At 36.1% G+C, this 23971-nt stretch overlaps 1 protein-coding gene across 11 annotated transcripts in view; it reads left to right on the forward strand.

Moving 5' to 3' along the window:
* Positions 1 to 23971, forward strand: part of LOC126355206 (rho-related BTB domain-containing protein 1) — a 1271465-nt gene that overhangs the window by 1148859 nt on the left and 98635 nt on the right. For all 11 annotated transcript variants that reach the window (XM_050005446.1, XM_050005447.1, XM_050005450.1 and 8 more), the window contains 3 exons: positions 3628 to 3731; positions 10291 to 10488; positions 19901 to 20108. In XM_050005446.1, coding sequence (XP_049861403.1) covers positions 3628 to 3731; positions 10291 to 10488; positions 19901 to 20108 — 510 coding nt within the window. The remainder of the gene's footprint in view (positions 1 to 3627; positions 3732 to 10290; positions 10489 to 19900; positions 20109 to 23971) is intronic.

Here is a 23971-nt window from a genome sequence, read left to right on the forward strand (position 1 = left end):
TTTCAGACGATTATATATTAAATGCGCAGCTGTGCAACACTTGACCAGTGCATACGTATGTAACCATATTAATCATGCAGGAGGTAACTCGCAAATCACTGTGGTGTGTTATAGCTCAAACAATATTATTTGCAGCCGCTGCCGCATTGCATATTGGCACATAGCCTTACATATCCTGAAACATCCAGTGTCCACAAGCTTTCGTGTCCTCATCTTTCCGGGCACTCGCACTGCAGGGATTTGACAATGGATGCAACCTGTCGGTAAGGTAGCCGAAGCAATAATGAAGGAGTAGCTCTTTGCCCAGACCCAACAAAAGATCTTATCTTGCAAAAATTATACTTAATTTGCATTTTGGCATATGTACATACCAGTGCGACCGCTGGGGTGGGGGTGGGGGTTAACCGGAGCCATGCTAACGTATGAGCTAGACTTCTTCAAATTATTTAATAGAATAATATGGGAAACAGATCTCTCATAAGCGAGTAACACACTACCTTTAATTTTCTGTCAGGGCCGCCTTAAATGGGAGCTCTGTATCCTACTTTGAAAAATGTGCAGCAAATGCTAGTGCCAAGTATTGCAGAGCTAGCAACTTTCACATTCCAGTTGGAAGAACTGACGAAGAGCACTGACGTAGCTTCTCGTTTGGATATAACAAAATTTTCTTTTAGTATGTTGGTCTTCCATGTGGAAAATGTTCTTAGTGAAACTCTAGTACTGCGGGGTACAGTTATACATACTGAGATGATCAAAAAGTTTCCTTTCGAAGGCTGTACTGTCCAGATTCTGTATCATTAACACAGAGATGGATGAAAACTTTTTTTTTTTATACGTTAGCAGTTACCAACAAATTTTAAACATAATTTCAGACCTTTTCAACTTTTTATTGCTTAGATGGTGAACGTCAAATATTTAACACAGTAACTTAATTTAAAGTAATCAGAAGATTGCAGCTGTTTTATACATGGGAGTTTGATTCTTTAAAGAACTGCTAGTTTACTGGTTGATCTCCAACTGAACTCAGTGCATATTTCAGTCACGGTTTTCTGATATGAGCGTCGCTTTCTCCAAAGTATGTCATAGATTTTTCTCTTGCAGTCCATCATGCCAGAAAAATTTGGACTAGACATTGAAACTTTGGATTCATATTGTCGACGCCAAATCATTTGACAACATTAGCATATTGGAGATATGTTTTATTATTACCAAGACATTGCACTGTGGATCACAACTGAAGCTTCCTGGAAGATTAAAACTGTGTGCCGGACCGGGACTCGAACTCGAGTCTGAGTCTGGCCCACAGTTTTGATCTGCCAGGAAGTTTCAGATAAGCACAGACTCGGCTGCAGAGTGAAAATTTCATTCCGGAAACATCCCCCAAGGCTGTGGCTAAGCCATTACTCCGCAATATCCTTCCTTCCAGTAGTGCTAGTCCTGCAAGTTTCGCAGGAGTACTTCTGTTAAGTTTGGAAGATAGGAGACAAGGTACTGGCGGAAGTAAAATTGTGACGACGGGTTGTGAGTCGTGCTTGGGTAGATCAGTTGGTAGAGCACTTGCCCACGAAAGCAAAGGTCCCGAGTTCGAGTCTTTGGTCCAACACACAGAGGTCAAATGTCTTGGACGACATGCAGGGTGTACCACAAGGCTCTGTGTTTGGACCATTACTCTTTATAATATATGTAAATGACTTGCCCATCACCATGTTATGTAAATCCACACTCTATGCAGATGATACAACTTTTGTTACAGCAGGGAAAGATTTAGGAAAATTAAACGAGGAAAGTGAGGCTCATCTCAGAGCAGCCATCAAGTGGTTCCAACTCAATGACTTGCATATAAATCATGATAAAACTGTAAATATTCTCTTTAGCTTGTGTGTTAAGAGTGTTTGTGTCTCAGCTAAACTACTTGACTCAAAATTAACGTGGAAGAGTTATACCAATTATATTTGTACTAAGTTAGCATGTGTGACATATTTGTTTGATAAACTAAGATCATGTGTTAGTGGTAAGTTATTACTCGATGCATACTATGACTTTTTCAACACCCATTTAACATATGCCACTTTGTTGTGGGGAAACTCACCCGGAGCAAAACAAGTTTTCATTTGGCAAAAGAAGGCAGTCAGATCATCCATGGAGTCAGAAATAACGAGTCTTGTAGACCGTATTTCAAAAATGTAAAAATACTAACAGTTGCAGCCCTCTTTATACTGAGTTGTCTGATACACACAAAAGAAAACCAACACAGTGACAAACTACGACAATCTATCCATCACCATGACACACGTATAAAACAGCAAATTGACATCCCAGTTGCCAGACTAAAAAAGACTCAAGATAGTTACAGGTACATGGGAGTAAAACTATTTAACATGTTGCCAATAGAGGCACATAATGTGTCACTGAATGAGTTTAAAAGTGTCACAAAGAAATAGCTTACAGAAAAAGCTTTTTATGCGATAGAAGAGTTTATAATGTGCACTAAAGATGATCTTAAGTACTGGTACTAATATAGTTTCACTTAGATTAAACTTATACATGTTAATATAATGCAAATACCTTGTGCAGCATCAAGGACAAATTTTTGTATCTTATTAGACAATAATGATCTGCAATACATTACACAATTTCTGTTAGTTATGTAAACTGTATATGTACACAAATGACGACATCAGTTGCGTTTTTAATGCCTAAAGATGGAAAATAAAAATAAATAAAATAATCTGCTAGGAAGTTTCAAGTCAGCGCACACTCTGCTGCAGAGTGAAAATTTCATTCTGAATCACAACTGTTTGAAATTTGCTATAGAGATACAAACACTGATTACTGCTGTGGATGTAACAGCTCTGAGTTGTCTTGAAAGACAGTTTACTTTACACCGTCATTCTAACTGACCATATTACCTGCACCATCAAAACTGTGATCATGTCACAACTTGATTTGTAGTATGTGTCTTATAAAGATGATTCTTTTGGTAGTTGCCATAAATTCTGCTCTGGAGTACAGCAGACTATATAAATGGAGAAAAGTTATTTTATTTTGAGAGTCACCATGTTGATGCAACTTACACAAAACCTGAACTTCTCCTGGTTTATTTTGAATGTCTGGATGTTGATGCAACAGACACAAAGCATGAACTGCTCCCAGGCAGCCACATCCATGATCAGATCTGCAACATCTGAAAATGGAGAACATTTTATTTGGTGCATAATATCTCACTGAATCATGTGAGCCATAACATTATGGTTTAGAATTATTTTTCTAGTAAAATTTTTGTATGTGTTCTTGTATTTTTCCAAAGACATTTCCAAACAGTTATGTTCAATACACTATATTCAATCATACCCTGTTGCCATTTGTATGTAACTCTCATTTTCTCTTTAATAGTGGCCTTGTTCATCTTGATATTTCCTTTCCATAGCTTTCTTTGTGCCTAAAACAATTTTTTTTTGTCTCTGGTATAACTTTGTTCATACAATTAGCTCTTTGGTCTATGTCTTATTTTATAAGATGCTGAATGTATTGTGTAATTTAATCTGGGATAGCTCCCTATTCTTAAATGAATTATTGTAATCTACAATTGATGACATACTGTACACTAATCCCACTCATTATTTGTAGGTGTTGGAACGGTCCTGGGAGGTGGTTGATGGAGTCAATGTGTCTCTTCGATTGTGGGATACATTTGGTGATCATGAGAAGGATCGCAGATTTGCATATGGAAGGTACTTTTAACACATCTTCAATATTGTCTAATATTCCATAACTGTTCATGTTAACAAATATGGCAAATTGTACCTCATCCCATATTCTTAATCACAGAGATTAATCAATATTTTGTTTCTAGGTAATAGCATAAACGTTGGAGACATAGCTCCTCATCATGACTTATGACATATTGTTGAATTATGAAACACGTTTATTCAGTATTGTGACTTCACTTATGTAAAGTACCTATTATCTCATCACATTTACATTGATTGACATTTTCTTTGTAGTTGTTAGTGATTTACTGAAAGAAAATTGAAATTGTGTTTAATCAATCAGAACATTTAATGTATATGTAAATTATGAGATGCTCTTTGCATCTTAAAATGAAATATGCACATTTCCTAAGAGCACTCTGAATTTTTTTTGGAGGAAGTTTGTATCCATTAACGAACTTTTAAAAAAATGCAATGATGTTCTATTGTTACAAGTTTCAACAATGTGCAACTAATAGAACCACAGGAAGGGCTTTAGTCATTCTCTCCATGCTACCCATTTGCCTTCAGCCAATTGGATACTGCTGTGCAATAATTTTGTTCAGAGCGAAAGTATTAATTATCATCTTAACTTGTTATTTTTAGTAATTACTGATACCCGTATTCATTTAATAATATGATGGATTTAGACGTGAGATAAAGTCTTTTGAAAATCAAAGTTAGAAACAGCCATATAAAATACTTTTTTTGTTCAGGAACTGGCAAGTTTTCCAAATTAATCTGAAATAAATGGAACAATATTAGCCTGTGAACGATGTTCTTCCTCAGTAATCTGTGATCTCAGAGGCAGCCAAAGCAATATTTTTTGGAAGCTGTGAATGCAGACAGTTCTGCATCCACCTTGTTCTCCAGATCTTATTTGTTTTCTACAGTGTAGAAGATACCATCTATAGGTATAATTCTGTGTCTCTTGAAACAGCTGTCATTCATAAAATTATCTTGCCTTATCTCCCTCAGCAGGTGTTACCTGCTGGATACTGCACAAATTCATACAAAGTGAAGGATACCACATTGAGATGATACAAAGATACATTTTGGAAACACATGACTTTAGATTAATTTTTCAAAACTGTTATCGTGATTCCACATCAGTTCCATTTTTACTGTAATGCAAAACAATTTATTCCATTGAATGTTCTTTATTTGTTTGTATCAGTGATCAGTAAACTCCAAGTTTCATGCATTAATATGGTGGAAAAATAATGAGACAAATATAAACAATGGTATGAGTAAATTTCAAGAAATGTCAGTGAGCAAGACATGCAAACCAAGGCTGAACATAGAATCTTATTGCTCAAAGACACACAATTTGTAATCTCTGTCTGTCAGAGTGATGATAACACCATTATCTGCTCATCTATTACTGAACTTTATTGACCTTTACATATTGGTATTCCATATACAATACTGCAGCAGTGGTACACTACAGTAATGAGGGAAAATGTTGCACAAATTTTACATGTTTACACTTAATCTCACCACACCTATATCTACATTTTCACTCCTACATCATGATTCATGCATCTCATTGTGAGGATGGATATGCATGGGCTGAACAACAATCTTTAATGTGTAATATCAGAACCAGGCATTTATTTTTAAAATAAATCTTTTGTTACAACATCACACAATTTTAATGTGATTGGATTATGATATTGCTAAGTCATTAGCAACATTTTCTTAAATGATTATAAGTAAACAACTTAAATGGCAGAATAGTCACTTATTTCTCTTAAAAAAACTGTATTTGATAAATTGTGTGAAAGAATTTACTTTCCTTGGTTTCAACTGTAAGAAGAAAGTGATATTAATCACTAATTTTATGAACCTGATGCATGCTTTTGTGAAAGTTCAGCATACAGGGAAATAAGAACTACTGCAACAAGTAATGGTCTCAATATTTGAATGCAGACTTTAACAATGTACACTGCTGATGAAAAGCTCTCAGAATTACAGCTGAATATCTATTATGCAAACACACAATATTTCAATGAATATCACACTCATCATCTTCTGCTGAACTGTTGGGATGTCACATATGTTCCTCGATTTGTGTATTAGGGTAGCTGCCCCATCCTCCTGGGTGAATGTGCAAGGATCCAAACTTCACTGGTGTTGGAGCAGGGGGTGATGGGAAGGTGGGCTATGAGATGCGCTCAATTTCTCCTGCCTGGCATGTCAATCATTGCTAAGCATGCTTGTGATATATGGCTGCTAATGTGGGATTCCACACTTAAGTAAGCTATAGCCTGTGTCTCTATTTACAATGTTATCATGAATCCTTCTTTCTATTGGTTCACTTGTTATACTGTCCTTATTTTTATAATACCAAGTTGCTGTGTAGAGCCAATAGGTGTTGATAGTGTGGAATAATATATACACATTTTTTAATAACCTTACATTTTACAGTAACCTAAATGTGTACATTTTTATTGTAAATATATGATGACAGTTCAAAAATTTTATAGGTTTTTTACTTGCTGTACAAAAGACCAATAAAAAATACAATACAACAATAAAATTGATAGAAGCAAGCGTTCACAACAATCTTGACGAGAGACAAATGCAGCATAGTTCACAATTTGAAATCCTGTGTTAGCATCAGGAGCTTGCCCAGTACTGGTCGACATGCCAGACAGGTCAAGAATGCCTGTAAAGGAGTCTAGAGAGGCCTCCAGACCCTCCTCAACATCCCTTTCCCAGTATTAAAACACAGTGGACCCCAGTGCCTGCACCCAGCGCAAGGTGATAGCTGCCTTTTCCAAAGTTGTGATATTTTGCCAGATGGTGCGTATCAGTCCCAACTTTGTTCATAGTAGACATAAACACATTAGGAACAAAAATGCCTATACTTGCTATTTTAAGTTTCATCTGATTTCATGTCAATAGTTCCTATATGGTTACTGGTGAACAGTTTCCTGTATTGTAGATGAATGGAAAAACTGGTAGAAGCCGACCTCGGGGAAGATCAGTTTGGATTCCATAGAAATATCAGAACACATGAGGCAATACTGACCCTACGACTCATCTTAGAAGCTATATTAAGGAAAGGCAAACCTACGTTTCTAGCATTTGCAGACTTAGAGAAAACTTTTGACAATGTTGACTGGAATACACTCTTTCAAATTCTGAAGGTGCCAGGGGTAAAATACAGGGAGCGAAAGGCTATTTACAATTTGTACACAAACCAGATGGCAGTTATAAGAGTCAAGGGACATGAAAGGGAAGCAGTGATTGGGAAGGGAGTAAGACAGGGTTGTAGCCTCTCCCCGATGTTATTCAATCTGTATATTGAGCAAGCAGTAAAGGAAACAAAAGAAAAATTCGTGGTAGGTATTAAAATCCATGGAGAAGAAATAAAAACTTTGAGGTTCGCTGATGACATTGTAATTCTGTCAGAGACAGCAAAGTACTTGGAAGATCAGTTGAATGGAATGCACAGTGTCTTGAAAGGAGGATATGAGATGAACATCAACAAAAGCAAAACAAGGATAATGGAATGTAGTAAAATTAAATTGGGTGATGCTGAGGGAATTAGATTAGGAAATGAGATGCTTAAAGTAGTAAAGGAATTTTGCTATTTGGGGAGCAAAATAACTGATGATGGACGAAATGGAGAGGATATAAAATGTAGACTGGCAATGGCAAGGAAAGTGTTTCTGAAGAAGAGAAATTTGTTAACATCGAGTATAAATTTAAGTGTCAGGAAGTCATTTCTGAAAGTATTTGTATGGATTGTAGCCATGTATGGAAGTGAAACATGGATGATAAATAGTTTGGACAAGAAGAGAATAGAAGCTTTTGAAATGTGGTGTTACAGAAGAATGCTGAAGATTAGATGGGTAGATCACATAACTAATGAGGATGTATTGAATAGTACTGGGGAGAAGAGAAGTTTGTGGCACAACGTGATTAGAAGAAGGGATCAGTTGGTAGGACATGTGTTGAGGCATCAAGGGATCACCAATTTAGTATTGGAGGGCAGCGTGGAGGGTAAAAATCGTAGAGGGAGACCAAGAGATGAATACACTAAGCAGATTCAGAAGGATGTAGGTTGCAGTAGGTACTGGGAGATGAGGAAGCTTGCACAGGATAGAGTAGCATGGATGTAACTTACCAAACAACAGAATTGGTATGTTGATAGACACACAAACACACACACAAAATTCAAGCTTTCACAACCCATGGTTGCTTCATCAGGAAAGAGGGAACGAGAGGGAAAGACGAAAGGATGTGGGTTTTAAGCGAGTCATTCCAATCCCTGGAGCAGAAAGACTTGCCTTAGGGGGAAAAAAGGACAGGTATACACTCGCACACACACACATATCCATCCACACATATACAGACACAAGCATACACATGTCCCTTAAAACCCACATCCTTTCGTCTTTCCCTCTCCTTCCCTCTTTCCTGATGAAGCAACCATGTGTTGTGAAAGCTTGAATTTTGTGTGTGTGTTTGTGTTTATTTGTGTGTCTATCAACAAACCAATGCTTTCATTTGGTAAGTTACATCATCTTTGTTTTAAGATATATTTTTCCCATGTGGAATATTTCCGTGGTCTATTGATCGTGACTGGGCCAAATATCTCACGAAATAAGCAGCAAATGAAAAAACTACAAAGAACGAAACTCATCTAGCTTGAAGGGGGAAAGCAGATAGCACTCTGGTTGGCCCGCTACATGGCACTGCCATAGGTCAAATGTGTATCAAATGTGTTTTTAAATAGGAACCCCCATTTTTATTACATATTCATGTAGTACGTAAAGAAATATGAATGTTTTATTTGAACTACTTTTTTTATGCTTTGTGAAAAATGCGCTGTAATAGTCGCAAACATACGGCTCACAATTTTAGACCAACAGTTGGTAACAGGTAGGTTTTTTAAATTAAAATACAGAACGTAGGTACGTTTGAACATTTCATTTCGGTTGTTCCAATGTGATACATGTACCTTTATCAACTTATCATTTCTGAGAACACATGCTGTTACAGCATGATTACCTGTAAATACCACATTAATGCAGTAAATGCTCAAAATGATGTCCGTCAACCTCAATGCATTTGGCAGTACATGTAACCACATTCCTCTCAACAGCGAGTAGTTCGCCTTCCGTAATGTTCGAACATGCATTAACAATGCACTGATGCATGTTGTCAGGCGTTTTCGGTGGATCACGATAGCATATATCCTTCAGCTTTCCCCACAGAAAGAAATCCGGGGATGTCAGATATGGTGAACGTGCAAGCCATGGTATGGTGCTTCGACGACCAATCCACCTGTTATGAAATTTGCTATTCAATACCGCTTCAATCACATGCGAGCTATGTGCCAGACATCCATCATGTTGGAAGTACATCGTCATTCTGTCACGGAGTGAAACATCTTGTAGTAACATCGGTAGCACATTACATAGGAAATTAGCATACATTGCACCATTTAGATTACCATCGATAAGATGGGGGTCAATTATCCTTCCTCCCATAATGCCACACCATACATTAACCTCCCAAGGTCACTGATATTCCACTTGTCGCAGCCATCATGAATTTTCCATTGCCCAATAGTGCATATTATGCCAGTTTATGTTACCACTGTTGGTGAATGATGCTTCGTTGCTAAATAGAACGCATGCAAAAAATCTGTCATCATCCCGTAATTTCTCAAAGGTACAGGTGCAATCAATGTTGATGTAGCATTCTCAACACCAACGTTTTTGAGATTCCCAATTCTTGGGCAATTTGTCTGCTACTGATTTGCAGATTAGCGGTGACAGCAGCTAAAACACCTGATTGGGCATCATCATTTGTTGCTGGTTGTGGTTGATGTATCACATGTGGCTGAACACTTTCTGTTTCTTAAATAACGTAACTATCCGGCGAACGGTCCGGACATTTGGATGATGTCGTCCAGGACACCGAGTAGCATACATAGCACACACCCGTTGGGCATTTTGATCACAATAACCATACATTAACATATCAACCTTTTCCACAGTTGGTAAATGGTCCATTTTAACACGGGTAATGTATCACGAAGCAAATACCGTCCGCACTGGCGGAATGTTACGTGATGCCACGTACTTACACATTTGTGACCATTACAGCGCCATCTATCACAAAGTGAAAAACGTGGTCCAACTACAACATTCATATTTCTTTATATACTACACGAATATGTAATAAAAAAGGGGGGGGGGGGGGGGGTCCTATTAAAAAAAAAAAAAAAAAACAGTTGATATCCGTTTGACCTATGACAGCGCCATGCAGCAGGCCAACCATAGCACCATCTGGTTTCCACCTTCAAGCTAGACGAGGTTCGTTCTTTGTAGTTTTTTCATTTGATGCTTATTTTATGAGATATTTGGCCAGGTCACTATCAGTGGACCACCCTGTGTGTGTGTGTGTGTGTGTGTGTGTGTGTGTGTGCGCGCGCATGCGCGCATATATTTAGATAATTACTTATAATAATAGAGAATAGCACTTTTATTTAACTTGATTTAATTAATGTTTTATGCAGGTCAGATGTGGTGCTGTTGTGTTTTTCCATTACAAATCCAGTTTCACTGAGAAACTGTAAGATTATGTGGTACCCTGAGATAAGGCGATTTTGTCCTCAAACACCAGTTTTGCTTGTTGGGTGCAAGAACGATCTGCGTTACATGTACAGAGATGAGACATATCTGAGCTTCTTCAGGGATCGTAGTCCTTTTGTGAGGTATGTATTTAGTAAAAACACAACCACTGTCTTCTCAATTTTTTTTACCATGTGATTAATGATTTTGTTTCATTTTATGGAACATTGAGTGTACTTTTGTAAGTACTTGTAAAAGGTTTATTTCCTCCTGTGGGTAGGGCTGTTCAGTTTCGAATAACTCTCAGTATTTTTTTTTTTTTTTATGACTTACTCATCATTATTGTGCAAATTGAGAACATGCTTCAATTAAAAGAAAGCATTTCGACCAAAAATATCCATCAAGGTCTTACAGAATGAATGACAGAGGCACTGTAAGGAGTGTTACAACGCTGTTATATGTACTGTTAGCATTTGTAATTATTTGTGATGCTTATAGTTGTTGTATGATGTTTTAAATAGTGTTACATCATTTATGCTGATGTCTGTTTAATCAGACACCATTTATGTATGTAACTGGTTAGTTATACTGTATTTCAGGACAACATTCTTCTTGTAACAATTTTTAGAGCTACATGATTCACAGTCCCATTTTAGCCATTTGTCATAAAAAACCATTTGTGTTATGGTAGTTTCACAGATAAAAGCATTAAGTTTAAAATACATGGAATCATTAAATATTTACCTCCACCCTACTTATCTTCACCTATTTTTTCATAAAAGGACCTGAAGATGTTTAAACTGTGCTTCTAATGTGTGAACAGACCTAAAGCATGAGTTGGAGTTCATAGATGCTAAGTGTAGTTAATTACAGAGAGAAATGAGAAACTGCTCCTCTTTTCTGACCTTTCTTGAGCTGTTGCTCTTTCCTCCCTGAGGAAGGAACTAACAGGTCAAAAAGCTAGAATAGTTTTTTTTTCTTTTATATGTGTATTGGATGTCTTGTAATTTCATCTCCCGAGGGTAAGTACTGTCCGCCCATGTTATCTCATACTAATTTTGTAACTGAGGGGATTGACAAGATTAAAGAGAGATAGATTGGCTACTCAGTACTCTTCTTCGTTGGGTGTAATTTCTAGTACTGCCAACAGAAACATTTAAATTAGAGAACAATAATCTGAGCTTTCTTCTTGGGAAAAGAAAGAGGAATTATAGTTTGGTAATTGAATGGTGACATGACTTCAGATCCTAGGTTGAGAGGCACTCACCCATTGCAGGGATAAAGAGAGCCGAAGATAAAGGAGAAGCCATCAGAGAGAGTAGTATGCCTCAAATAGTACTTTGGGAAGCACTGTGTCATTTCCAGCCTAAGATAATCAGAAGGACAGGATGAGAAGTAATGATGTATTAAAGAGGAAGGAGAGTGAGATGTGGAAGTAATAACGCAATTAAAGACTAGGAAGACAGGAGGAAATATCACAGGGCAAAAATAATCCTTTTAAGCTAGAGAGAGTGTGAGACTGGAGGGAAGGGAAGGTAGGAGAAAATGAAAATAAAGAAGTGAGTGAGTAAATTATGATTTCTTCCCTGCATAAAAAAGGGGTGTTGGTAGTAGAGGGTAGTGGGATGAGAGAAAATGTAAAGGTAGACACAGACTGGAGATAAGTTTGAACACTGCACACTACTCTCTGTATGATGAAAGAAGAGTCTGACAGCTGCCAATGCTGTTTCTGGCTTTCAGTTGTGAGCTGCAAAAGACTGTTGACAATACGACCTGAAAGCCATAGTCACCTACTACTTTGGCAACATAGAGTCCTTGCCATAGAAACATAAACAAACATATGTTGTGTGATTGATTGTTGCAGGTTGTGTGAAGCTGTGGTGCGAAGCCCATTTTAACTGCGAGTGAACTTCTCTCACCATAGAGACTATGAGCATGGTCCTAGTTTAGTGTGGATTCCAAATTACCACAGTGTTGTTTGACTTCCTTTGCACTACCAAATCGTTTCCAGAGATGAAAGAAGTGATAAATGACAGAAAAATAATTTTAGGATCAACTAGAGATTGAACCACGGACCTTTTTGGATTTATTGTCTGGCACTGACTTGCTAAACAATGGGACCACCTCATAAGAGAGTAAATATATTATACCAGTGGGCAACAGCAACCTTCAGCAATGTCAAAGAGGCTTCTAATATCAGCAAAGTTCTAACAAATATATTACATATTGGATTTGTTCCTGGGAACAAACCTTGGATAGAGGGGTAACAAACAAGTCACAGATAACTGAAGATGGCTGAGGGAAGAGGGGAGCATGGAGGTAGAAGTACTGCACTCACCCATTGGTTGTCAGTTCTTCAGCACACCTGCTGATAACAGTATCATTGTTTGGTGAAATATTGCACCTTTTGGGAACAGGAGATGTGAATAGTCACATGAGGGGGTATGTTGGAGATAAGGTTTGAGGATACTAGTACTGGGTGTGAAGATGCAATTGGCCTGTGTAATGTATTAGGATACTAGATACCGTTGATTATAAATTTCATGTTTGTTTTTGGATTGGCACATCTTGGAAAATTGTATCCATTTACAGAGAGTTTTTGTTTGTCTTGCCTGCACATTTTTCGAAGGAATACTAGATAAAAATGCATATTGTAATACAGTACATGAACTGGGATATGAGTAACATTCTAAAGAGGTTGGCGATATGTCTCATGCAACATATAATAACGAGTAAGTAGCTAAAAATATAGGCCTAATTTTGGCAAGTTCAAAGAGCTGCATCATGTAATTATTAGTCTTGTAGGAAAAGATAGATTGCTACTTACCATAAAGAAGACATGTTAAGTTGTAGACAGGCACAATTAAAAGACATTTACACAAAGCTTTTGGCCACAGCCATCATCAGCAAAAGAGAAACACATAAGCAACATATCTCATGCTCACAATTCTGGCCTGAGCTGTTGGAGTTGGCAGTCATGTGTGCATGAGGTGTGCTTGCTTGTGTGTATGAATGGCATGTGTTTCTGTTTTGTGGATGAAGGCTGTGGCTGAAACTTTGTGTAAGTGTCTTTTAATTGTGCCTGTCTGCTACTGAATATGTCTTCTGTATGGTAAGTAGCAATCTGTATTTTCCTTCATTGTTGAAATTTGTACCTGGTGTTGCCATTGTTTAATTATTAGTCCTGATAATTATTTGTATTTAATATTTACTAAATGAAATTTTCATTCATAAGTATTCTATTTCTAGAAATGCTATTAGTAATTTTAGACAACTGTTGATTAACATTTTGGGTATTAGATTATCTGTTTTATAAACAAGTATATCATTGTACTAGCCGATAGATTTTGAAATTTCTCAGTGTAATTTCATGCTATGAACTATGTATCTAAGTCAATAATTTAAGATTAAAATGTACTTAGTTTGTTCATTTCTATTCACTCATTTACCCACTATGATCTAGAAGTCCTGTCATGTAGGGAAGACTTCAGGAATTATGATAACTTTTTCCAGGAAACCAAAAAAATGAATTCCCATTCTCACCTAAATTGCTCTTTATTCACTGAAAACAGATACTAGAATCAGATCAGAAGCAGAACAGGTAATTAACCAACATGTATTTTGTCAACAGTGGAAGTAACTCACAGTTAAATTAATTTACTATATAATGGGTGCATTTTCATCAGAATAAACAAACAGAAACATTATTTTGTGAATGTGGTCTCATTCATTCATTCAGTGTTCGATAGATCCGCCAAAAAAGGGAGACCTTTAAAGATGTTACTAGACTTTTTAACTAGTAGGTTCAATCAGCATGCAAGTATTGTGGATATACTTCATGAACTCAAATGGTAATCCCTGTAGGATAGGTGATGCTCTTTTTGTGAGGCACTGTTGCAGGAATTTAGAGAACCATCATTTGAGGCCAACTGCAGAATGATTCTGTTGCCGCCAGTGTACAGTTCACACAAGAATCACAAAGATAAGATGCGAGAAATTAGTGTTTGCATGGAAGCTTTTAAACAGTCATTTTGCCCTTACTGTACTTTTGAGTGGAGTGGTAAAGGAAATGACTAGCAGTGATATGTGGTATCCTGTGCCACACAACATACAGTGGCTTGTGGAGTATATATGTAGATGTGAAATGAGTCAAGGTGTGGATTAATAAAAAAACAAATGTAAACTGTATTAAGCACAAAGTATCATTATGCTGCTGAATTTCATTCATGCTTATGACAGCTGAATTTAATAAAGAAAATTAGAAAGAAAGTTGGACCTTTGAAAAAGCTACTACCACCCCAGTAATACTATGAGGGTGCTGTTTATCTGATATTGCTAGTCTCATGTTCATTTGATTCCAATGGTATTTTTCAAAGAAAATATTTACATACATATTATGTCCTGATCATATCACATTGCTTCTTGTCATGCAGGTTTACAGTGAACAATCGGTTTACAGTGAACGCTCTTCTTGCCATGTAGGTAGCATTACTTTTCAGCCCTTAATCTAAATATACAGATAATTTGTAGAAAGTGTGGCTAGTGAAATGTTTTTAATATTCTTCTGAATTTGTTGTAATTCCCAGTTTCTTGCTTTAAGCTACATTGGAGCTTGCTGAATATTTTGCCACCAAAGTACATAACTCCTTTTTGAACAATATACAAAGTTGACAAGTCTATATACCAAATCATTTTTGTGTCTTGTATTGTGCATATAAATCACAGTTCAGCATAAACTGATTTTTGTCATCAGGAAAACCTAAGCATAAAATCTATTATTGCACAATTTGGGCAATACAATAATGTGCACACAGACAGCTGATCTTTCAAGCACTCCTGAAAGCTCTTTACAAGCAGAGCATTAACTACTATGAAAATGTGCAGCATGATTCAAATGGTCAATCAGAACTGGCTCTAAATTCATCTAGAAGTGGAAATAGGCCTACCCTTTTGTTTACGGCAACTTTCTACTCTCTGTTTATCTCTTATCTGCCTAGGTCATAATTGGCAGATGACAAGCCATCAGGCAAACGGTGTTCACCCTAGAGGCTTTGTCAACCTTTGTGAGCAAACAGTTGTGTGGTAGAACCTTGGTGTTAGTACTGTTATAGCTGAATAGCACATAGACAAATGGCGTCACTTCTCTGCAACTAACAGGAAAACATGGACTGTTAAGCTTGTCACCAATTTATAGTGGCCTTCCTGTTACTAGCAAGTAATATAATCCATGAATAGTCTGCCATGCATCCCCTCCCTCATTCCAAAAAGTGACTGTTTGTATTTTAGGATCAGTAAAATCTAAGAAATGTGTCGTTTGTGGTCTTATGACACAATTAGAAATGCAATATACAATTTGTACTCAAAAAGTAACAGGAATTTTGATTTTTCTTAAAGGATTTTTATTTATTCATTGACATTAGATTAATGCCCCTCAAATACAGTACACATGTTCCAGCACTTGTTCCTATCTTGGAATCACTTCTGGAACTCACTTTTCATTATGGTGTTCAGCTCCTTCAGTGATTCTGTTTTTATCTCATAAGTGGTGGCAAAGCTATGTCCTTTCATGGTTCTCTTCACCCATAGGAATAGAAGGGAGTCACAGGGGGCCATGTTTGGCAAATATGGTGGCTGAGGCAACTTAACGATTTTGTTCTTTGCCAAAAAATCATGGACAGTCATTGAGATGTGAATAGGGGCATTATTATGATGCAGTTTCCACGAGTGATTTTGTCACCATTTTAGCTGTTTTCTTCACATTGTTTCACGCAGACAGCATGTAACTTCCATGTAGTATTTCTTATTGACTGTATGATCATAAGGCAGGAACCCTTGATGCACTGTTGCATTGAAATCATAGACAACAGTGAGAAGAACTTTCATATGTGATCAACCTTGTCAATTTTTTCCCCCTTGATACAGTTTTCATTGGAATGATTGGCCCTTGATTTAGATATCATACACATGTTTTATCAGCTGTTATAACCTTCTTTAGAAGTTGTGGATCATTGTTGCCTTCATTCAGCAAATCCTGAGTGATGTCTAAGCGACATCATTTTTGGTTGAAAATAACAATTTCTGAACAAACTTTGATATTACACATTTCATGCCCAAAACATAAAAAAAAATCGTTTGGCATGAGCCAAAGGATATGCTGATATCATCAGCAAACCTTCTGATGGTGAGTCAGTGATTATCTAGTTCCATTTTCTTTACTTCTTCCTCGTTGTTGTCAGTAACTGATGTGCTAGGGCATCCAGGGTGGTTCTCATCTTCAGTGTCTTCTCAAATCTCTTTAAAGTCTTTATACCACTCGTAAACTCTTGTCTTACTCATAGTAAATTCACCAAAACCGTAAGTCAACATTTCGATGGAGTGCTGCACTTGATTCCATTTTTCATGCAAAATTTGATGCAAATTCTTTGATCCATCTTTTTTGGAAATAAAAATTAACTGAGTACTCAAAAACTTGTGTAATCTTTTCGACTGTCAACAATAAACTAAATATTCAAAGCAGCTGGGAAAACATTGGAAATCAGTTGTAAAAAGCCTGTGAAATTTAAAAAAAGGCCTGTTACTTTTTGATCATGCCTAATATTGAAGCACCTGCTCTTCAGCTAATTCCTTAATGCCCTGAGGAAGGACACTGCAGAATGGTCAAAATCTTGATTATTTTACCATTGTAAGTATTTTATAAGATGTCATGGCAGGACACCTATAAAGATGTTAATGAGAATGACACCTGCTGCAAAAGCTTCACATTTATTTTTAGAGAATATATATAAATTAGCTTGAAAAGATGATGGTTTTGTTGTTATTGTTGAAAGAACAGCAGTATGACCAGCCTAGACTCTCACATATAAATGGTATTAAATAATATTAAAATCAGTGTGTTGGTTAAGAAGAATAATACACCGTAAGTTCCACTGAGATAACAGTTTTTCATGACAGCTCACTAACAGAAACTATAGGCTTAAACAAGTACATTTATTTATTTAAACATATTGATATTCATGATCTATAAGGGGCATTCAAAAAGAAACAAGCCAGAGGCATAATTACAGAAACCAGTACCTGTACATTAGAAGTATTGACCCTGGCTGTGGGGACACTTGTCCCACTGTGACACAAGGCAGTGAATGGCTGTTTCATAAAATTCCTGAGGCTGCAATGTTAACCAGTTCCACTCATACAGCCTGATTTTGTCATCCTCAAGAGTGCAGGAGAAGTTATGCTGACATTCTTCTTTGACCAAGATGGCCCCCTTCTTATTCAATTCCTGCAGTACAGGACAACAGTGAATGCCCGGCATTACTTGCAAACCTTGACCACCATTCGCCAAGCGATCAAATCAGAACGACCAGGCAACCTCACCTGTGAGGTCATTCTGCTCCACAACAATGCAAAGCCTCATATGGCCAACACAGTCGTGGCACTCCTGCAGAAATTCAAATGGGAGGTTCTTGGCCACCCTCCATACAGTCCGGACCTCACTCCCTGTGATTTTGCAATTTTTGGTCCCCTTAAAAAGGCTTTGAGGGGCAAATGATTCACCTTGGACAATGACAGCCAACTGTACATGCAGACCTGAGACAGCCATTCACCACCTTGTGTCACAGTGGGTCAAGTGTCTCAACAGCCAGGGTCAATACTTCTAACAACAGGTACTGGTTTCTGTGATTATGCCACTGGTCCATTTCTTTTTTTGACGTCCCTTATGTAATATCTATTTTTCAAACATCACATTGCTTGGCAGTTCTATGCTGTGCATAGATTATCATTAACCAGAGTTATTTTTATTTATTAAAGATCCATATAATCATATAAATAAATTGTATGGAAGAGTAGTATATGTAACAAAAATAAAATTAATATTGATATACAATTTTGTAAGATAGAAATATAGTGCACAGCTATTTAAGAATTTTCTTTCAATTCAAATACATGTATCTATATTAAGCAGATGATATGTTCTACTTTTGCTAGTTTTGTAATGGCAGTGAACAGAAGAAACATAATTGCAAATTCAATGTACTATAATGCTAAAACAGTCACAGTAATGTCAGTGTTGAATTGCTCAGCAGTACGCTAAAATAATTGGTTATATATATGGATAGTGTTCATAATAAACTTCATGATGTGATATATATTAGTTTCAAAATGCACTTGGTTCATGAACATTGGTTCCTGAGTGTGTTGTAAGGAAATGTATTACAACCATTTCACTGCCTCCTGCAGATATAGTCAATTCATCTTTTCTGACGGGCATGTTTCCATAAAGTTTAAAAATGGCAAAGGTGGTCCCTATTCATGAGAAAAGAGACACATCAAATACAGGAAACTATAGACCAATTGCCTTGTTATTGAGATCATAGAACAAGTAATCTATAACATGTTAATGAAATTTTTAGAGAGAAACAAAATTCTCACTGATATTTGGCATGGATTTAGGAAAAATAAATCAATAACTAGTGGCATCTATGGTTTTATACACAATGCTCTGCAAACAAAGGACAAAAAACAAAAGTGGCACTGGCACTGCCACTGACATTGGCAGACTTAAGTAAAGCCTTTGACATACTGGCGCACAAGCTCCAGTCTTGGGCCAATCCTCTTTCTCCTTTACATAAACATTGTAGACCTAAACTCCAAGTCACAAACAGATGCAGAAACATCCCAAGTCAGCTACATGCTGCTGTAAATAAAACTACAGCATATCTAAACAGATGGTTTGAAGAAAGTAAACTACTGATAAACACAAAAAAAGAAAAAAACATGTGGCATACACTTATAAACAAAATGAATGGAACACTAAATAAAATATGTTATAGTCTATGGTTTCTCTCTGTTAAAGCAAGTTTTAGCACTGTCAAAATGCCAACTTTGCTCAATTCCATAGCATCCTGCTGTAAGGAATTATATTCTGTTGTAATACACCACCTAGTTCACTCATTTTCCTATTCCAGAAAACAATTTTAAGAGCAGAGCAACATGCTTGACAAACAAACTCTTGCAATACCCTCTTTCAAAAGTCATGAATCCTCCCAATTCCCTGTATGTACATACTAGAAATCTGTAAGTCTGTTAGAAAGAATTTAAAAGACATAAATGAAAATTTTAATATCCATGAGCATGATACAGGACAGAAGGAAAAGTTTCATGTCCATTCAGTAAGGACATCAGCATACAAAACTTCCACAATAAACAGTGGTATACAAATTTACAACAGTCTGCCTACACAGGTAAAAATCATGTCATCATTCACACTCTTTTGGAAAACCCTATGGGCGTTCTCATTTGATCATTGCTTCTATTTAGTAGCAGAATTTTTAGAATATGTGAGATACCATGCAATAGATTTGAAACAAGACAGTACAGCTACCGCAAGTAGTGCAGGTTCTTCTGTGGATAAATATAAAATTTATGTGTTTACTGAAATAATACTATATTTTATTGTTTTGTTTCATGTTTGTTCTGTGTCCCACAATCTGGAAAGATGGATGAATGAATGAATAAATGAAAAAATAAACATCTGAGTATATGCCTTGCTTTCAGACCAACTAGAAAAAGTGATCTGGTGATGCCTGACCAGGCCCGCACAATTGCTAAGGAACTTGGTATACCCTACTACGAGACCAGTGTTCTCACTTATTATGGTGTGAATGAAGTGTTTGAAAATGCAATTCGTGCTGCTCTTATTGCTCGGAGACAGCAGAGATTTTGGATGACAAATCTGAAGAAAGTTCAGCGTCCTTTGCTGCAGGTAAATAGCCTAAATAGTACTTAAAAATTTTAACTAAAATTGTGCCAACAACAATTAATAACAAACTGAAACAATAAAGATATTAAAATTCAATATAAATATTTTTTTTAATAATTCACTGAAAAATACAGATCCATTTACTTTTATACAGTCACATGTCTATAATGTCTTTCATAACAGAGCCATATATTTCTTATTTTTGATGTTGGCCATTGCTGAAAATTCTGTCAGTGCAAGTACTTCATTATAAGCTTAGAAATCTGGCTACGTGACAGTCTGATAACTTTGTGGGATAATATTTATTGACCATCCATTTCATCATGTACAATGATATAGGAGTTGTCAATGTTAACACAAAAAACTTAAATAATAGCATCTGTATATAACTCACACAGATAATTAAGTACATGAACAAAAGAAAATCATACAGATACATACAAAATCGTACAGATAACAAAATACATAAACCAAACAAATTCTAAGTTTACATTATATCCAATGACACATGGCTATGTTTAACTTATGTTATGGATGTTCTACAATTCATAAAATTTACATACTCATCTCAGTAGACTATGCATGAATGCATAGTACCACTCATCACTGTTTCTTCACTGCATGAATTTTTGAGCATTCTTAACATGTAACAGCATTTACTTAGTATTTTATTGAGCCATTCTATATGTTTATCCCATTCAAGATGCTCATCTAACCAAATTACTAAGAATTTAGTATTTGTAGCTTGTAGTATTTCCTACTTGTCTAACTTCACCATTATATTAGGGATTACTTTATTTCAAGTATGCCTGTAATTCATCCATGATGTTTTCTTCTCATTAATAAATAGACTGTTTTCTCCAAACCATTTAATTACTTCTTCATTTGTTATTTCCATTTTTTGTGTAAACCTGTCACATTCTGAGCTTTAACAAAGAGACTAGTATTGTCAGTAAACAGTACAGCATCAGCTTGTGGTAAGTAACTTGGTAAGTCATTTGTGAATATCAAGAACAACAGGGGTCCCAGCACCAATCCTTGGGGTACTCCATGGGTAACTTTCTCATATCCAGAAAAGAAGGATTTACCATCATGCACTATCTCCACTTTCTGGTATCCATCAGATAAGTATGATTTAAACCACATATTAGCAGTGCCATGGACTCCATAACACTATAGTTTTTCAAGCAAAATTTCATAATCAATAACATCACATGCCTTAGATAAGTCTAAAAACAATCCACAGTTTCTTTCATTGTGATCAATGGAATTTAGAACAACTTGGCAAATATTCCACATTTGTTCAAAAAAAGCAGAGTCTTTCAAACATTATTCTTTCACAAATGTTTGAGAAACAAGACAACATTGTTAAGGATCTGTAGTTTTTTCATCATAAGGGTCAGTGTTTTTATATACTGGTTTTATTATTGAGAGTTTGAGAAAGTACCAGGACTGAAAGAAACATTAGTTATATCAACAAGCTGAGGAACGATATATTTGCAGTATTGAATTACTTTGTCAGGAATGTCGTCTGTACCACAGGAAAATTTATTTTTTATTTTGCTGATTGCACTCTCTGCCTCTTGTCCTGTTACAGGATACAAAAACATAGTTTTAGGATTTAGAGAGACATTATGATTAGCCTTTATGTGACTTTGATTTTTATAAAATTTTGTACTAAACTTGTATAGTGGCTATTGAATATAGTCACAATTTATAAAGGATCATTTATAGTTTTGCCTTCATTTTTAAGATCAATGTTGGTGTTTTTTGCTTTCATTCTGTCTGAGTTTGTGTTTATCACATTCCAAACTGACTTCACTTTTTTGCTACCCTTGTTTCTGTTGATGTATGAATCGTTGCTTAATTTTTTTGCTGCTGTAATGACTTTTGCATACACTTTTCTGTAACGGTGTACATACTCATCCCATGTAGGCTTTCACGGCTGGCGTCTTCATCTGTAAACACTTCAGAGATAAATTGTCGTGGTCGATCTGTAGAACTTCTTTTGAAGTTCTACAGATCGACCACGGCAATTTAGCCCAGAAGTGTTTACTGATGGTTTACATACTGTTTCAGAGCTGAATTTTGCCTAGCTGATTTAGTTAACTTTCTACATTGCTCTGAAGATTTTCTTATCCCCTGTGTCAGTGTTAGTTCTGGCATTTACTTTAATTTTCTTTAGAGGGAATGCAGTTTCATAGTTATGTTTGTCACAAGCTAAAAAAGACTCAAACTTCATATTTGCATTGTCAAATTTATCCAAATCCTAGTTTGAATATTTTAACAATGAATTAAAAATCCTAATGTTGTCCTCATTTAAATCTCTTCTGTAGAAGTATTTCTCAATTTTCATGGAATTTGTGCTGAGTACTTTATTTACACTAAATTTTATTGCTTCATGATCTGAGAATCCAGTGCCAATCACTTTACACTATGGTCAAATGTTTGCAAGTCAAAAAATATTTGATCAATTGTAGTTTTAGTGGTATTTTCAAGTCTAGTATATTCATGGACAGTAGGTGATAAATTATGTGATTGTAGCAAAATTTTTCAGTTTAGACCCATTTTGACAGGTTATGTTAAAATTTACATTGAAATCTCCAACTACAATAATATTTTCTTTAAAACTCCTTAATTCACTAAAGGGTCTTCCTACACAGTCCAATAATGCCATAAAGTTGCCTGATGGAGATCGGTATATGCAAACAATGATTATTTTGGGTACTTTAAGTTTGTAAACACAATGTTCCAAACACTTTTTCAATGTTATTTATGTTACTGAACTCCATTTCTTCGCATTTAATTCCTTGATTAACATATATGCATGTTTGTCCACCTATAGAAGTCTCTCTACAGGAGCTACTAATAATTTCAAATCTTGTTGTTCTAGTAGTACATGCATGGTTTCCCTTTAACCAATGTTCACTCAAACATAAAACTGAAATATCCTTCAGCTGACCAAGCGAAAGTACTTATAATTCAGTAATTTTACTAGTTAGACCCTGAACATTGTGGTAGCAAATCACTAGTGATTTATTGTCCTTGGGAACTGTCACACTGCTCACCTCAATGTTAGGTTTCTGCTTGTCTTCAATTAAAAAAAACCTTGTTGTAATCTGATGGTGACCCTTTTCTTTTGCTTGACAATCAGGTGGTTTTTACTGCTTCAAGTGGTTCAGTTGACACTCTTGTTGTTGATGTCAGTGGCGTAAGATGTCTTGTTGCTTCTGAAGATGATTGCCATGCAGGGAGCATGTTGTTGACTGGGAAGAAGGATGTGGGAGAATAATGGGGTCATTCTCCTTGCATCTGCCTAATTAATTTAAGATGTTTTGGATTTTATGGCATAGTAACATCTTACCCTTAATATTTAGATGTAGGCCATGTTGTGTAAACTACTTTCTCTCAAGGAACTCTACAATAAGAAATGCAAGTTGCGAAATGCTTTGCAAATCTTTTCAAACTGTCAATTGGCTTTGATGATGTCATCATTCACAATAGAACTGATTGCAAGGTTGAGTCTATGAGGAACCCTCATGACAGCTGCAGGTGTTCTCCTAGTGGAGTTCAACATTTATTTAAAATTGTTAGTGGGTTTGAATAGTTCATTTTTATATACATCATTAGTGCCCCCAATAATTATAGTACATTGTAACAAACTGGAGATATTTTCAGCATTTATGTTTCTTGTGATTTCATCTAAAGATGCCCTAGGTTTTACAATGGAAGCAGCATTTATGTGAAAATGATCATTTAAGATTCTAGCAAGACCACATCCGTGGCTATCAGAGTATAACACTATTTTAAATCTGGAAATCTGGGAATAGAAATTCATGTCTATCTGCACATGTTTGTTTGTAAAG

The sequence above is a fragment of the Schistocerca gregaria genome, chromosome 3, assembly GCF_023897955.1.
Source record: "Schistocerca gregaria isolate iqSchGreg1 chromosome 3, iqSchGreg1.2, whole genome shotgun sequence".
In the NCBI taxonomy this organism is placed as follows: domain Eukaryota; kingdom Metazoa; phylum Arthropoda; class Insecta; order Orthoptera; family Acrididae; genus Schistocerca; species Schistocerca gregaria.